Source organism: Tursiops truncatus, chromosome 15 (genome assembly GCF_011762595.2).
Source record: "Tursiops truncatus isolate mTurTru1 chromosome 15, mTurTru1.mat.Y, whole genome shotgun sequence".
Taxonomy (NCBI): domain Eukaryota; kingdom Metazoa; phylum Chordata; class Mammalia; order Artiodactyla; family Delphinidae; genus Tursiops; species Tursiops truncatus.
The window spans coordinates 63590333-63607386 of NC_047048.1; the positions used below are offsets into that span (position 1 = coordinate 63590333).

Consider the following 17054-nt stretch of genomic DNA (forward strand, 5'->3'; position numbering starts at 1 on the left):
CTGCGTCCTTGATCGCATTTGGTGGTGTCGCTACGTTATACTTCAGCCATTCTGATAGGTATATAGTCATAGCTCATTGTGGTTTTAATTTGCATTTCCTAATGGTTAATGATGTTGAACATCTTTTCATGTGTTTATTTGTCATCTGCATGTATTCTTTGGTAAAATGTCTATTCACGTCTTTTGTCCATTTTCTAGTTGGATTGTTTTTTTACTGTTGAGTTTTTTACTGTTAGAGTTTTATATACTCTAGAACTTAGTCCTCCAAAGTATAGTTTTCAATATACCCTGAAATCTAGTATTTTTTTAAAGATTTAAAACATTTTTATTTTATATTGGAGTATAGTTGATTTATAATGTTGTGTTAGTTTCAGGTGTACAGCAAAGTTATTCAGTTATACATATACATATATCTGTTCTTTTTCAGATTCTTTTCCCATATAGGTTATTACAGAGTATTGAGTAGAGTTCCCTGTGCTCTACAGTGGGTCTTTGTTGATTATCTATTTTATACACACAGTAGTGTGTATATGTTAATCCCAGCCTCCTACTTTATCCCTCCCCCTCCCATCTTCCCCCTTTGGTAACCATAAGTTTGTTTTCTGAATCTGTGAGTCTATGAAATCTAGCATTGTCAGTCCTACAGCTTTATTCTTCTTCTTCAATATAGTCTCTACAGTAGAAAGTCCTTTGAACTTTCATATAAATTTTAGAATGTGCTTATCAGAACCTTGAGAAGATTTTGATTTGGATTGGGATCTATAGATCGATGTGAGGAGAAATGACACCTTTCCAATAGTGAGTGGGCCAATTTATGAACATAGTATATTTCTCAACTTATTAAGGTCTTATTTAATTTCTCTCTGAAAGGTTTTGTAATTTTCAGTGTAGAAGTCTTGCACATCTTTCATTAGAGTTATTACTAGGTATTTTATAGGCTTTGGTGCTATTGTAAATGGTATTGTTTATTTAAATTTTATTTTTAATTGTTTATTGCTCATACATGTAAATACAACTAATTTTTGAATATTGACTTTTTATACAGAGATCTTGCTAAATTCACTCATTTTAATAGTTTGCTTGTAGGGTCTTTGGATTTTCCACATACACAAAATGTCATCTGTGAATAAGGATATTTTTACTTCTTCTGTTCCAATTTTGTACATTTTTCCCTTCCTGATTGCACTGGCTAGCCTGTAATGTTGAATAACTATGGTGATAGTGGACAGTTAATCTAAAGGGAAAAGCATTCAGATTTTCACCAATAAGTATGATGTTAGCTGTAGGGTTTTGTAATGCCCTTTGTAAGATTAATGAAAATGCTTCTATTCCAAGATTGCTGAGAGTTTTTATTATGAATGGGTGTTGAAGTTGATCAAATATATTTTCCACATCTTTTGAGATGATTATTTAACAAACTCTATTAAAGTGGTGAATTACATTGATAGATTTTTGAATGCCAAACCAACTTTGCAGTCATGGAATAAATCATATTTGTTCATGATGTATTGTGATTTTATACATGATTAGATTTGTTATGTCAATATTTTGTTTAGTAGTTTTGCATCTACATTCATGGAGATATTGGCTTATAATTTTCCTTTCTTGTAATGTCCTTTTCAGAATTTGGTAACAAGTTTAGGCTGAAATCATCAACCAAGTCACGAAATATTCCCTCCTTTTTTATTCTCTAGAAGAATTTATAGAATTGATTCTTTTTATTTTCTAAACATTTGAAAGAATTCACCACTGAGATCATCTGGGTTTAGAATTTTCTTTATGGTAAGTTTTGTTTTGTTTTGTTTTGGCCGCGCCGCATGGCATGTGAGATCTTAGTTCCCCAACCAGGGATCGAACCTAAGCCCCGTGCAGTGGAAGCATGGAGTCTTAATATGGTAAGATTTTTAGTTACAGATTCAATTTCCTTAATAGATATGACTATTCAAAACTGTCATTTCTTTTGTGTCTGTTTTAATAAGTAATATTTTTTGAAGAATTTGTCCACTTCAATGAAATTATCCATTTTTTGGCATAAAATTGTTTACAATATCTTGTTACCTTTTAAATGTCTGTAGCATCTGTAGTGATGTCCTTTCTTCATTCCTGATGTTGATAATTTGTGTGATCTTTTTACCTCTGTCTCTTCTTGATCTTTTTTCAGAGAACCAACTTTCGGCTTTGTTAATTTGGAGGTCCATTTTATTTATGTATTTATTTATTTATTGGTTGCATTGCGCAGCATGTGGGATCTTAGTTCCCGACCAGGGATCGAACCCATGCCCCCCTTCAGTGGAAGCACGGAGTCTTAACCACTGGACTGCTGGAGAAGTCCCTGGAGGTCCACTTTAAATTAAAATTCTCAGCTTGAATTTTTTTTTTTGGCAGCTCATCAATACTTACAGTTCAGACCTAAAAGCCATGTGAGGGCCAGTCAATGTCCATACCTTCGCAGGTGAGATTTTTCTTTAAGCTCACACAGATCTCAGGCTGAGACAGACAGTTGTCTTTGCTGCCTGCCTCTGTGAGGCAGAATCTCTTCTTAAATTCACCATTTTTTTCTGTGATGTAGCCCTTCCTGAATCCATAATTTATGCAGGATGGTCTCTGACTCATTTGGCTCTCTGCCCTGTGTGGGCCATAGACTTTGTGTTACCTGAGCTGTAGGTGTCTGCGTGGCATCTCACAGCTTCAGTGTGGGTTTCTCATTGGTCTCATGTTCCCAATTTGAGGATTTCTCTACTTTCTTTAAGACTTATCCATTTCCATATTTTTTTTAATCTAGGATTTTTAGATGTTTAATAATAGGAAGATTTTCATATCTCAGACCCTAGGGCATTTGCAGTGGCTGTTCCTTCTATCTGGAAAGCTTTTCCCCCAGATACCTGCAAGGATGTCATATCCCCTTCACTCTTTTCCTCACATATTACCTTCTCAGTGAGCACTACCTGACTACCCTATTTAAAATTAATAATCTGTGCCAATTCTCCAACTCTAGCACTTCCTACTCCTCTTACCCATATCTACCTTTCTCTTCCTTTTTTCATAAAACTTATAATCACCTAATAAACTGTATCATGTCTTGCATTATGTTTTTTGCTTATTGACAAGTCCCCTATGCTCTAGGAAGGCTGGACCGTTATCTTTTTCGTTTACTGAAGTCTCCCAAATTCCTAGGACAGTGTCTGACACATAGCAGGTTCTCAGTAAATATTTCTTGAATTAGTTGAACAAATAAAGGAATGCTTCCAGAAACTGGAGCCCTCTTGTTAGATAGAGAGAGAAACAGGGGTCTCGAGAGAGAAAGGGATTTGTCCAAGGTCACCTGGAGAGGTGGTGGCAGAGCCAGGACCAGAACAATTACCCTTGACCTTTGTCCAGCACTCCACAGTACTGAAGTACAGTCACAGTCTCCTTGGAGATTTGCCCCAGCCCCCAAGGTGTGGGCAGCGCAGGAAAAACAGTCCTCACTTCACAACACTGTTGGCCACTTTCTCCTGGAAGCATGGCCTTCCCCAGTTCGGCCCCCCAGCAGTCTCTTGGTCTTTCTTCTGCTTCTCTGCTCACATCATTTTAGCCTCTCTTTTTTTTTTGCCATGAATACCTTTTGCTGAAATACTGTAGGACTCACTTTCACAATAAGGTAACCGAACTGTTTCTAATAGAGGAACCAAGTAACATCCAACTCTCCATGTACAGCATCTTGTCATTTCTAGAAAAAACCTTTCACATTTTACGATCAGCTTTGGCTGGAAGGCCTGGGCTGTTGATTGAAGCCCAGAGGGTCTCTGGAGATGCTGCGTGAGAGTTTTCACTGCTGCTCTGTTGGCTGGGAGCCCCACCTGCCGCTGAGGAGGCCACAGCCCCACCGACGGATGAGGAGGCCAGGCAAGATGAGCTGGAACGTAGGCAGGAGCTGGGTTCTGCATGTAGGGATACCCAGACTGTCAGTTTCTCATCCCTCCTAGATGGGCTCTGGAAGATGGTCGTTTATGTGCACCTCTTGGGCTGCACCCCACAGGCCTACAAGGCCTGTGCTTGCCCAGCTTCAAGACCAAAGAAAGAGCCCAGAGTCAGCAACAGAGACATCAAAAAAAAAAAAAAAAATTCAAGCTGAGAATTTTAATTTAAAGTGGACCTCCAGGGACTTCGCCAGCAGTTCAGTGGTTAAGACTCCGTGCTTCCACTGCAGGGGGCATGGGTTCGATCCCTGGTTTGATGAATGGGGGAGCTTACTTGTCTGAAGCAAGTCCTGGTGCGTGACACACGGCCGTGCGCGGTGGCCTGGGGGCAGGACGTGGCAGCAGTCTTCACTCTGCTCAACTCTTGAAGGTTGCCGATACTTAAGGTTCTGCCCAGGTGATTTTCTCGTCTCTCTCGATGCCCTCTCCGTGAGTGACTTTGTCTACTCCATGCCTCCCCTCTCTCTGTCTCCAGCCCCAGCCTCTCCCCTGATTTCCCATTTCTCTGGACATCTCCTTACAAACCTCTGGTGACTGGGAGGCCCCTTGGGTGCAGGAGAAAAGCCTGGGTATGGAAGGCAGAAGAGCTAGCTCCATCACCCACTTGGATCAGTCATTGCTGCTCTCTGAGCCTTGAATTTTCTCTCCGAGAGAAATGGGGTTGGCCTCACAGGTTGTTGGCGGGCGTGGCTTCCAGGGAGTCTGTGGATCGGCAGCCCTTTGAAAACTGTAAACTACGGAGCCCGCAGGAGGAGCAGCTCCATGTGCCCTGAGATCCCTCACGTGACCCGGGTGCCCATGTGGCCTTCCTCCCGTTTGCCTTTTGCCCAGTCCTCGCCTCTCAAGGCTGTCCTATCAGCCGCTCACACCAGAAACCTGAGCCTCATTTTTGCCCCCTCCCCTCCCGTCGCCCCACATCAGGATCCATCAGCAGCAACTCTTGATTCCGTCTCTTTGACATCTCTCCCGACTATCTCCTTCCTCTCCCTTTCCTCAGCTGCAGCCTAGTCCAGGCCCATCACTTCTCTGGATGGTTGCAGTGGCCTCGGCACTAGCCTCCCTGCCTCCAGTCTCACGCTCTCTTGATGGCCATCCTCTACACTGGCCACGATTAAACAACATTGGATCACATCTTCCCTGTCCTCTAAACCCTGTAACAGCACCTCTTTGCCTCCCAGATGAAGTCTGAGCTGTTCACCTGGTACTCAAAGTCTTTCCTGATCAAACCCCTGCTCTGGCCTCAGCTCTGCTGCTCTCCACACGCACCCGCACTCAACTGTTTGCTTTTCCCTGAATCCCCTGTGCCTCCTGCCTTTTGTTCATGCCAGTCCCTCCACCCAGCATTTCCTCCCTTCTTCCCTTGCCTGCTGTGGGGGTTGTCACAGCCCCTGTAGTGCACTGCAGAGTAGGAGAGTGAAAGGTGTACACACAGCATGCAGGCATTTTGATATGACAATGATCCCACTTTTGCCAGAAATCTTTGGAAATAGCCTCTCCTCCCCTTGGCTGAACCATCAGATGTGAGAGTTGCCTCTTAAACCCAAGATTTAGACTAGTGTGATCAACCAGATGGGCTGGTTTAGGGTTTAGGACACAAGGGTTTAGGGTTGACCAGATATCCACGGGGTGAGGTATGTCTATGAGATGCTTTGAGTGGGACTCACTAGATACTAAGGTGGGATCTGGTCACCTCTTTGCTTGAGCTGGTGGTGTCAGATACCCTGGTGATGTCAGCCTTGGAGACGGCTCAAGAGGACTGAGGCCAGAAAGGGGCTGAGACCCATCTGTCCACGTCCTTTCATTTCTCCCCCTCCACTCAAGGGTCCTTGAGCTGCCAGCTACCACTCCTTCCCAACCTCACAGCAGCACTTTGTTCAGGTCTCGGGGGGCCATTCCAGCAAGTTTTAGCATAATCTGGGACTTTATCCTGGTTCCACCACTTTCTCCCTGTATATCCTTGGGTAAGTGAATTAACTTCTTTGGGCCTCAGTTTCCTTTCTGAAAAATGGGGTTCTTAAATCCTACCAACTGCGGTATTCAGAGGATCAGCTGAAATGGTCCCCCCGAAGCTTTTGGTGTATGCACAGGAAATAAATGTCCTTCTGTCCATCCCACTCCCCCTACACTCTATTTCAAGGGAGAAGACTTTGTTCCATTCACATCTGAGATACTCTTCCTATTCTGTGTGTGGCCCAGGGCCTAACATATGACAGGTGTCCGTAAGTGTTTCTGAATTGGTCATGTAAGGGAGGGTGACTTGGGGGGATAGGTAGTGCCCTGTCCAGGGCATTCGGACATGGGGTAAGGGCAGCACAAATGCACCTTCCCCTTACGTCACACAGGCTTTAGGTTTTGAACCCTACAGACCCGGGTTCAAATCCTGGCTGTGCTCTTACTTGCTCTGAAATTTGGGGCCTGTGATCACCGGTCTCCATGCCTCAGTTCCTCATCTGAAAAGGGATGGGGGGATCCCCAGGTCAAAGGGGTGTGATGAGGGTCAGAGCCAACACACAGTAGGTACTCAGGAAACGGGACCCAACTCGTCCTCCTCCCTCCGTCCCTCCCTCCCTCCCTTCCTTTCTTCCATGTGAGAGATGTCTCCAAGGAGACGAGAGGAACTATTTAAGGAAAAGAGCTAAGGCTCTGGTGGGAGCAGATGGTAGCTCGGGCATCTGGGAGGCTGAGGCAGGTGGTCTGGCCCTTTAAGGAGACGGTGGAACCCAAGCACCTCCCGTCCCAAAAAGCACCAGGACGGGCCCTGGAGGTGAATCTATGTTGAGGGGCAGAGAAAAAGCATTTCTGGTGTCACAGAGAAGGGACAGAACACTGGACCTGGCTGTGCTTTTGACTCACTTGATGACCCTAGAAAAGTCCCCACCCTCGTCTCTTGCCTCTGGGCAAGTAGCAGGCCCCACTGAGTGGGGTAGGGCAGGGAGAAGGTAGGATTGCGGGGAGGAGGCTGAGTTCCAGGCTGAGACTAGTGTGAGGGAAGGCACCTGGCAGAAATTCATTCATTCGTTTGCTCACTCATCCATTCATTCCATTCATATGAATGAACGGAGCACCTTCCTCAGCCAGGCCCTGAGCACACTTCATTTCAAGCCCTCCTCAGAACATCCTTGTTGTGATATTTTTTCCCCCAGTGTACAGACGAGGAAGCTGAGGCTCTGAGAGGCAAAAGGAGTTGCCCTGGTTCACAAAGGAAGTCAAAGATTCTTTCCCAGTCTTGTCCTCATTTTTCATAGATCCCCACCACCTTCAGCTGAAAATCCTGATTCCTCAGAGGACTTCAAGGTTGTGATGATCCAGCCCTGGCTGCATTCTGGCTTCATCTTTGAACTCTGAGACTTCAGCCCCAATGAGCTGCCCACAGTGGCTTGCAAGGGCCCGGCCTGGCCTCCAGGCCTTAGTGTACATTGTCTCCTCTTGCTGGAATGTACACTCTGTCCTTCCTTTGCTCATCAGACTAAGTCCTGCACAACTTGGGAGTTACCTCTTCCCGGACATCTTCCCACACTCCCCCGACAGTTGGTCAGAGCCCCTCTGGGAATGGTGGGTTTTCTTGGGTCTCCCCTGGAGCTGGCAAGGCTCCTGAGACCAGAGACATTCCTCCTACAACTGTGTATCCCCGGTGCCCAGCATAGGGCTTGGCCCAAGTGGTATCAGTGAGCATGGAATGAATGAATGAACAAGATGAGGAAAACCCTGGGGCTCCACTACTAGCTTCACTCCTTGTGTTCTCCAGACATTTCCCAGGCACCTCCTCCATGCCAGGCTTGATGCCAGCCCCAGGGACAACAATAACCCAGGCTTGCAATTTACTCTGTGGTTTACAACGAGCTTCTATCCTAAAAGTCACAACCACCCTGCAAAGTAGGTGCTCATGCTTATGTCCATTTTCCAGATGTGGAAACTGAGGCCCAGTGAGGTTGAGTGACTTGCCTAGTCACAGCTAGTACGTGACAGAGCCAAGATCTGAACCCAGGCTTGCTCAGTCCAGAGGTCACACTCCTTCCACACCATCAAGACAAAGCAAAACAAAGCAAAGGAATATGTGAATACTCAAAAAAATTGGAAAACATAGGAAAAGAGAAGGAAGAGTGAAGTCCTATATTCCGCCCCCCCGTCGACCCTGGGATATATTTCATTAACGGTCTGGGAATCTCCTACTTTCTTTTGCTGAGCCTCTGTCTTCAAGGAAGTGACTTGGTCAAGGTCACACAATGCAAGTAGCAGGATGTGAACCCAGATTGCTGGCCACAATTTGAGGTGAATTCAATGTGGCCTCAGACGTCAAGGAGCTATATCCAGTTTTATGTAAGAGATGGAAGCAAACAGGTATGTTTTACTTTGGGTTCCCCCCAAAAGCAGCAGCCCCTGAGACAGTGACTTGAGCACAGGTAGTTCATTTGGGAGGTGATCCTAGGAAGTGGGAGGGAGGGAGTCTGGAGAGTGAGACAGGAGAGGAGAGAAAGTCAATAAAGTGTGCATTAGCACATGGCCACTGGAATGCCATCCTGCTGGGGACCTTCCAAGGAACAGTGGAGAAGATGCCTCAGAACTGTCTCCCTGAAGGAGGAGCATTTACCCACTGATTCCTGACCGCATGATGGAAGGATGCTCCTAAGGGCATTAACTCCGCTGCATTTCCAAGTTGTCCTGTGCTTGAGCTCTTGTGACTTCAGAAAATGCTGTCTGTTTACAACAGCTAAGACATGGAAGCTACCTTCACGTGCCCAACAACAGATGAATGGATAAAGAAGATGTGGTACATATATACAATGGAATACTACTCAGCCATAAGAAAGAATGAAATAATGCCATTTGCAGCAACACGGATGGACTTAGAGATGATCATACTCAGTGAAGTAAGTCAGACAAAGAAAGACAAATATTATATGATATCACTTATATGTGGAATCTAAAAAAATAACACAAATGAGCTTATTTACAAAACAGAAACAGTCTCACAGACATAGAAAACAAACTTACGGTTACCAAAGGGGAAAGGGAGGGATAGATTCTGAGTATGGAATTAACAGATACTCACTACTATATATAAAATAGATAAACAGCTAGAAGTTACTGTATAGCACAGGGAACTATATTCTGTATCTTGTAATAACCTATAATGGAAAATAATCTAAAAAAGAATATACATATCACTGAATCACTTTGCCATATATCCGAAACTAACACAATATTGTAAATCAACTATACTTCAATTATTTAAAAAAAGCCATCAGGCAGAAGAATTGGAGAGAGCTGTTGGGTGCCTCCAGTGGACCAGTGTCTGGGAGCTGTCCACCTTGTCTGCTGCTGGACCCCAAGGTGGGTGGCAAAACCATTTGTTATAAGGTGTTTGAGGCATGGTGTGTCTTTGCAATCATAAAGCATCTGGGGAGTCTACAGTTAACAATACTGTATTGTATACTTGAAATGTGCTAAGAGTGTAATCTTAAGTGTTCTCACCAGAAGAAAAAAAAGGTAACCATGTGAGGTGTGGACATGTTAATAAACTTGATTGTGGCGGTCATTCCACAATATATACATATATCAAAACATCAAGTTGTACACCTTAAATATATACAATTTTTATTTGTCGATTATACCTCAGTAAAGCTAAAGAAGAAAGAAAGAAAGAAATGCTTGGTAATACCAAGGGGAAAAAATAAAGTATTTGGGGTGACAAACTGGGAATGGGGAATGGGGCGTAGAAGTTAGGGAAGGTTTCCCCAGAGTAGGTGACATCTGAGTCGAATTTCAAAAGATGAGTATCCAATGGGGGAGAGGCATTCCAGGTCGAAGGACCTGCATAGGCTGAGGTGTGAAACAGCTTGTCTTTGGGAGAAACTGCAGAGCCTGTACCTGAGTCATGGGATTTGACCAGAATTGAATTAGGAGAGGGTACAAAAGACAAATGGTGAAGAGTTTTGAATACCAGGCTAACGCTGAATACCAGTTCAAACTTTCACCCCAGGTGGTAGGGAGCCAATGCAGAGTTCTGAGCAAGGGAGGGACACATCTGTTTTATAGAAAGTTCTCTCTGAGGCTGGTGTGGAGGATGTATTGGAAAGGGAGAGACCGGAGCAGAAGTCCTGGGAGGAGGCTGGAGTGGTCCAGTCAGGGGATGCAGAGGCTGAGCCAGGGCAAAGACAGAGCAATGGGGAGGCGGGGCCAGCCCCAAGGGCCGTGTAGGGGAGAGAGGGTTCATCGCACGCAGTAGGGTGAGGAGAAAGAGGCCAACCCTCACTGCCTGCAGGGGCCCTGGGATTTTCCTCCCTCTCCATTTCCCCCAGGGGCTGACCAAGGCTGACCAGATGCCTCGTTGACCTGGAGAGCAGTGTTGGGGCCAGGCATCCCCAGATCTGATCTTGACGGATATGGACATTATCTGATTTGGTCACAAGCCAAGACTCATCATTAGCTAGATGTGGTTACCACTCGGATCTAGTCATTACCAGAGCTGGTCTTTACCCAAGGCTGGAGGTTACCTGCTGCCAAGTGGACTCTCTCCACTTGGCTTGAGTCATTCTGTCCTCTCCTAGGGTCTTTCCTGAAGTCTGTGGCTCTGCATGGTCTGAGCTGGTGGCCTGATGGCAGGAGTCAGAAGAGAATCTGACACCCAGGCTGCTACAGCCTCTTCCCCATGATAACCCCTTTCTGGCCCCTGGCTGGGTCAGGCAAACATCCCACAGTCCCACAACTTCTGTTCCCTTCAGAGCCCTGACCGCTCTGTGCTGTGCTTGGGTTAGAACACACGTTCCCAAATGGACCATGCCTGTCCTCAACTCTCCCCATCTCTCTCAGTCTCTCCATCTCTCTTTGAGTCTCTGTCTCTATGAGTTTCTCTCTCTCTTTTTAAATACGGACCTCAGGGACTCATGATTGAGTTAACAGCATCCTTGGCTCATGACACAATCTCAGGATTGGTCCATGCACGGCCCTGTGTACATAATACAATACAATACACTATAAAACACAACATATGTGCCTGTGAACCACTGTCCCCTACCCACCCACCCCCGCCCCAAGAACTAGAACAGAAACAAAATCTGACATCCATTTCTGTGCTCCAGCCCATCCCATCCCCCAGCTCTCTGCCAGAGGTCACTAATATTCTGAATTTTGAGTTTATCCTTCCCTAGTTTCTTTGATTTTAGTCTTCTTACATGTATGAATGCCTATACAATTTATTTGTTTTTACTTATTATTTTAAACAGTATACTGTATAGAATGTTGTCTTAAAAAAAAAAACCTCAATGCCACGTTGGTGAGAATTCATCCATGTTGTGTGTAGTTGTGATTTTAAGGGCTGTGTGTGACTATACCACAATTTATTTATTTGTTCCTTCTCTCGTCAATTGATAATTGGATTGTTTTCAGGTTTTCTGATCTTACGAACAGTGCTGCCGTGGATATTCATCTGCATTTCTCCTACTGCTCTTCAAAAATGTGTTGTGTTCCAGGGTCGGCATCACCTGGAAACTTGTTAGAAATGTAGACTCCTCAGCCCTGCCCTAGACCTGCCGAATCAGAACCTGCCTTTGAACAAGATCCCTGGGGGATTCCTATGAACACTGAAGTTCGAGAAGCATTGGCCCAGGCTACGTGTGCAGGGTTCTCTTGGGCACACGTATCCAGGAGTGGATTTGCTGGGTCACAGTGGTGTTGCAGTGTGCAACAGAGCTGCACTGATCTACATCTTTACCCACACTTGGTATTGTCAGACTTTCTCATTTTTGCCAGTCGAATGGGAATAAAGTGGCAATTCATCACTGTCTGGACTTACCTCTCCCTGATGACTAATGAGGTCAGGCAACTCGTGTTTACCGGCCATGTTTCCCTTCTGTGAAATGCCCTGTTGGTGATTTTTGCTCTTCTGGGCTCACTCAGCTCTACCCCTGCCTTTGCACTTGCTATTCTCTCAGCCTGAAACAACTTCCCCCTTCACTGCCCGGTGTCAGTTCTTCCAGGAAGCCCTCCACGACTGCTGCTCAGGCTGTGAGCCTCTTCAGCCTCACTGGCAGGAAAACTTGGTGTCGCTGTCCCTTCATTTCATCTCCTGGAGGCTCTTCCTCACCAAAGAGATCGCAAACCTTATGGCTTGGCCCCCACAGAGTTTTGTTTTGTTTTTTTTCAACTTAGTTCCATCATTTAAAATTTGGAAAATTTTGTATTTTAAAAAATCTGAAAAATTTTGTATTTTAAAAAATTGGAATTGCTGATTTATCTTCAAAAAAACAAGATGTAACCCCACTGGGCCTCTTTTTCTACGTGGCAACAATCAGCTGGTGCTGAGTAGGGGCTGCCCCTGCCAGACCATGTGTCACAGTCCCCACACCTCCATGCTCACCGCCTGCTTAATGACCTGCCTGGGCTCTGTGAGCATTTAAGTTTGTGACGCTTGCCTAAGCACACCAGTTGTTTATTCCTCTAAATCTCTCCCATCCTTTTCCTTCTCCCCATAACTCTGTCTCTGTCCCCCCTCAGGCCTTCACACCTGTCCCCTGGACTGTCACACCAGCCTCCCCACGACCTTGCTTTTCTAGTCTTGCCCCTTCCAGTCCACTGACCATGTCACAACCCCACTCAAGAACCAACAGTGGCTCCCCATTGCCTTCCCAGGCATCTCCTGACTTTCTAAAAAAAATAAATAAATAAAGCAGGGACTTCCCTGGTGGTCCAGTGGTTAAGACTCTGCGCTCCCAATGCAGGGGGCCTGGGTTTGATCCCTGGTCAGGGAACTAGATCCCACATGCTGCAACTAAGACCCAGTGCAGACAAATAAATAAAGAATTATTTTTAATTTAAAAAAAAAGCATTATTACATTATGAATATTTCATGTTCACAACAAAGTCTAGAGAACAGCATAACAAACACCCATGTACCCACCACCCAGCTTAAGAAATAAACCGTTTCAAGTGTAATTGAAGCCCCATCACATTCCCTTCCCTTTCTCCCTCTGGGTCACTACTCTCTTGAATTTGCTCTTTATTACTGCCATGTGTGTTTTTATGTAATACACTTATATTACATATGCATGTGTCCCTCAACAATATATAGTATTGTGGGTTTTCAAACTTTATATATCTGGCATCAAACTGTGTCTTCCATCTGCAATTTGCTTTTTTCATCCAATGATGTATTAAAAAATTTTTTTATTGTATTGAAGTATAAAATTCATACAAAGAGTACACGAATCATAAGTGTACAACTCTGAATTTTCACGAATTGCATCAACAGTGTGTTTTTCTGAGATTTCTTTTCATGGACGCATGAGGCTTGCATTCACCTATTTTGAAGATCATGGTGTGGAGAGCTTTCCCACTGCTTGAGTTCATCACTATTTACCCCATCTCTGCTTGATGGATAGCTAGGCTGTGTCCAACTTTCCACTATTACACATGACGCTGCTACGAACATCCTTGTACAAGTCTCCTGGGACCCCTGTGTGAGGTGTTCTCCAGGGCAAAGCCTGCTCATCTTCAACCTGACCATATGTTGCCAGGTCACTGCCCAGCCCTCGGCTCTTGCTGGCTCCCAGCTCAGACAATAAGGTCTTCCCAACTGCTCCAGGCGGCACATTCTCTGTGGCCTTATTGACACTCTGCCCAAACATAAACCACCTCTTTGCCTGCCACACACTCTCCTTCCTCCCCCTGGAACTCCAGACTCACTTCTCCTTCCAGGCCCTACTAAAGCTGCCTCCTCCAAGGAACATGACCTCATGGTGTCATCTCCTCTGAGTGATATCCTCTCACCACAGTTGTCAGAGCCCATGAAGACAGAGACAAACCTAGACCAGGCAGTGGGAAAGGAGAAGGGAGGCATGGATGGGCAGCTAGGGAGTGTGAGAAACTGGGATATGTGACTGATTGCTCAGGGCTTTGATGGATGAATAGGAGTTTGCCGGGCAGAGATGGTGGGAAGGCATTGCAGACACAGGGAAAGGCAGAGAAGCACTGGAACAGACGTTTCTGGGATGAGGATGAGGCAGGGTGGGTGGGCAGTGGATCAAGCCGGAAAAAGAGCTTGTAAGGAGCCTTGAATGCCAACCTTTAACACCATTTTGACTCTGCATTCAACTGGCATTCTTGGGAGATGTGGGAGCCAGGGAGAGTGAACACATTCATTTGACACTTACTGAATGCCAGGCACCAGCAAGGAGCTTAACATCCATTATCTCCTTGTTTCCTCGATCCCAGTTGGGGATACTATACTAGTGTTGTTCCCATTTTAGGTGAAGAAACTGGGGCTCCAAAAGAACAGTCTCTCATCTCTGATCTCAGAGCCTCAGGAGAGGTAGGATGGGTACTCTGCCCGGTCCATCCGACTTCAGGGATTGTCTTTAACCCCCGTGCTGCCATAGGCAAGAAGACACCAGGGAGAGGTTTCTGCAAGAAACAGGCCACCAGGAGGGGGCACACGTTCCCAGCGGCAGGACCCCTAGGTTCGAATCCCAAGGGCCTCCTGACTCGCACGGTATGGCCCAAACCAATCTCATCCTCTGTGGGCCTCAGTTTCTCTTCTCCACGGGGCTGGCGCTCGTCAACCTACGTTCCCGCTGACCCACTCTGCAGCCTGGAGTTCCAGGTTCCCACGCTACCGCAGCCCGCGCTGTGTGACCTTGTGCCAGTAGCCTGCACTCTCTGGGCGGCCAACCAGGGATCTCCAAGCGCCCTTCCGGCTCGCGCGCGACCCAGCGTCGCCGGCTGCGGAGACCCTCCCCCTCCCCCCCGGGGTTGCGGGGGCGTGAGTGGGGGTGGGCGTTGGAAACGGCGCCCCCCCACCCCCAGCCCCGGGCCGGTGGCTGCATCCGCGCCTGGTTTTGGGCGCAGCCGCGCGGCCCCCTCCCCCGCGCGCCTCTCCCCGCCCCCCGCCCCCCGCCCCCTCCCCGCCGCTCTCGGGGAGCCGGGGCCGCGCGGCTCCTCCTCCCGCAGCCGCATCTGGGGCGCCGCGCCGGTCAGAGGAGAGGCATGGGGCGCCCGCGGGCCGGGGCCGGGGCCGGGGCCGGGGCCGGGGCCTAGGCGAGAGGACCTGCGAGCGGACCTGAGCGGCGGCGGCGGCGCAGCGCAGCGGTCGAGCGGGCCGGAGGCGGCCGGGGCGCCGGGCGCAGGTGAGGGCGCGGGGGTGGCGCGCGGTAGCCGGGACCCCCTTTCCGGGGCCGGTGCGCCCCGTCCCTCTTCAAGACCCCCAAATCCGGTCTCCTCTCGGACAGACTTCCCTAAACCGAGGGGCGGCGCTGGCGCAGAAAAGCCCCCTCCCCCTGCCAGTTCTGTCTTCTGAGCCCCAGAACCGAGGGGGCGGCTCTGCGGCTGGGAAGCCCCCTTCTCTGGGTGGGATCCCCCAATCTAGGTCTCCCCCGACCCTCAAGCCGGGGGGCGGTGGCGCTGGGCCCGGAACCCTCTATCCGGGGCCGGGCCCCCATTCCACCTCTTTTTCCCGCGGACTCCCCCTTGTCAACCGGTTGCCAAAGCTGGGAAGCCTCTACTCCGGCCCAACCCTCCATCAGCAGGGTGGACAGGGGGGTCAGGTAGACCCCTCCCCTGCCCACCAACCTTGGAGCTAAGGAGACGGAGGGTTCTGCCGGCCGGCCGGCCCGGGCATTCCTCCATTCAACCCAGCTGCTTCCGATCCCGCCTCAGTAGCCCCGGGAGCCTGCCCGGCCGGCTACCCCCTTACCGAGCTCTTTCCCCGAACCTGGCATCTGGGGAGGGGGCAGGGGCCACCCCCCCACCCCCGCTGCATAGCGCCCCCTCCCTGTTTGCGTACCCGGGAGGGGCCGGGCTGACCTGGGCACCTGGGCTGGGGGGGTGCTCACATGGCTACTGGAGGCCCCCACGTGCGGCGCCCCACGGTGAAAGGGGGATCGTGTTCAGAGCGGGTGGCGGGTGGACCAGGTGGCCCGAGAGGCCAGGGTTCAGATGTGCCTGGCCTGCTGGGAGGGGATATGTGCTACCTGGACATGTGATGGCCTCTGGCCTCTTTCGACCAAACCTAATGCCTCCAGTCCCCCTCCATCCTTCCATTCCTCTATCCCTTCATCCCTCTCCCTTCTCCCTTCTTCCTCGGTGCTGCCTGTGTTGCAGAAGGGCTGCCAGAGACTGTTGATGTGGGGAAAAAAATGAAATAGGGGAAGGGCTTATGGGATGGGGAAGGCCAGTTGGGGGATGAGGGGGCGGAGGAGGTGCCCCTAGAATGGGAAGCTTCAAGCTTGGAAAGCAGGGCTAACCGGGGGGGAGGGTTCCTGCACCCACACCTGCCTGGAAGTGGAAATGACAGAGGGGGAGGGGGCTGCAGTCCCCAGCCTCAAGGGAGGCTGGGCTGGCCTGGCTCTACCCGGTTGCACCTCCCAGCCCAGCCCAGTTCCCTGGGGTCCTGGCTCCCTCTACCTCTGGGCCTTCGCTGGTGGGAGGGGGTTGTGTCTTCTGCCAGGCCAGAGGTGGTGAAGCGAGATTGTACAGGACCGTCCCAGAGAGGCTGTTGGAGGAGCCCAGTTTCTGTCCCACAGGGGGGACTGTGGGCTGCCTGGCCCCAGGGTGGCCTGAGGGGCCGGAGCCAGACTCCTGTGGGCACCAGGACTGGATGGGGCCGCAGAGCCGGCTAGCCCGTTGGTAGCTGGAGTCGGGAGCCACCGCCAGGCCCCGGAACTGGGCTGTTGGCAGCCAGTCGGCGGCAGATGCCAATTGTATTCCCAGCAGCTCCTGGAGACACTGGCTGTGCACGTGGGGCAGGCGTGTGTGCTCGTGCCTGCGCCGTGGCAGGGGTGCGCCGGGACTCCTGTGTCCTCCTGGAGCTGAGAGACGGCCGCTGGACTTCAGCGAGTGTGCTTGTGTGTGGTGTCCCTGGCACCCGCCCCTCATTCATCCATCAGAGGCCAGGCTAGGCCTGTGCAAGGCGCTGGGGACATGTGATGGCCTGATGTGGTCCCCACCCTCGAGGAGCCCCTGTTTTGTCAGGGGGAGGCGGTCTGTGTTGGGCACTGGGGACGGAAGGCAAGGTCTAGACTGGAGAGGAGGTGTGGGGTGGAGCGGGCTGATGGATGGCTGTTATGTGGGACCCGGGGCAGCATTCCGCTAGTGCCAGCCTTG

The 17054-nt window shown here is 49.1% G+C and overlaps 1 protein-coding gene across 1 annotated transcript in view; it reads left to right on the plus strand.

Annotated features, from left to right (window-relative positions):
- AAR2 (AAR2 splicing factor) overlaps positions 1 to 13108 on the plus strand; it is a 67909-nt gene extending 54801 nt beyond the window's left edge. Inside the window, exon 4 of the mRNA XM_073792955.1 lies at positions 11346 to 13108. Coding sequence (XP_073649056.1) covers positions 11346 to 11354 — 9 coding nt within the window. The 3' untranslated portion in view covers positions 11355 to 13108. The remainder of the gene's footprint in view (positions 1 to 11345) is intronic.
- The last annotated feature ends 3946 nt before the right edge of the window (positions 13109 to 17054 follow it).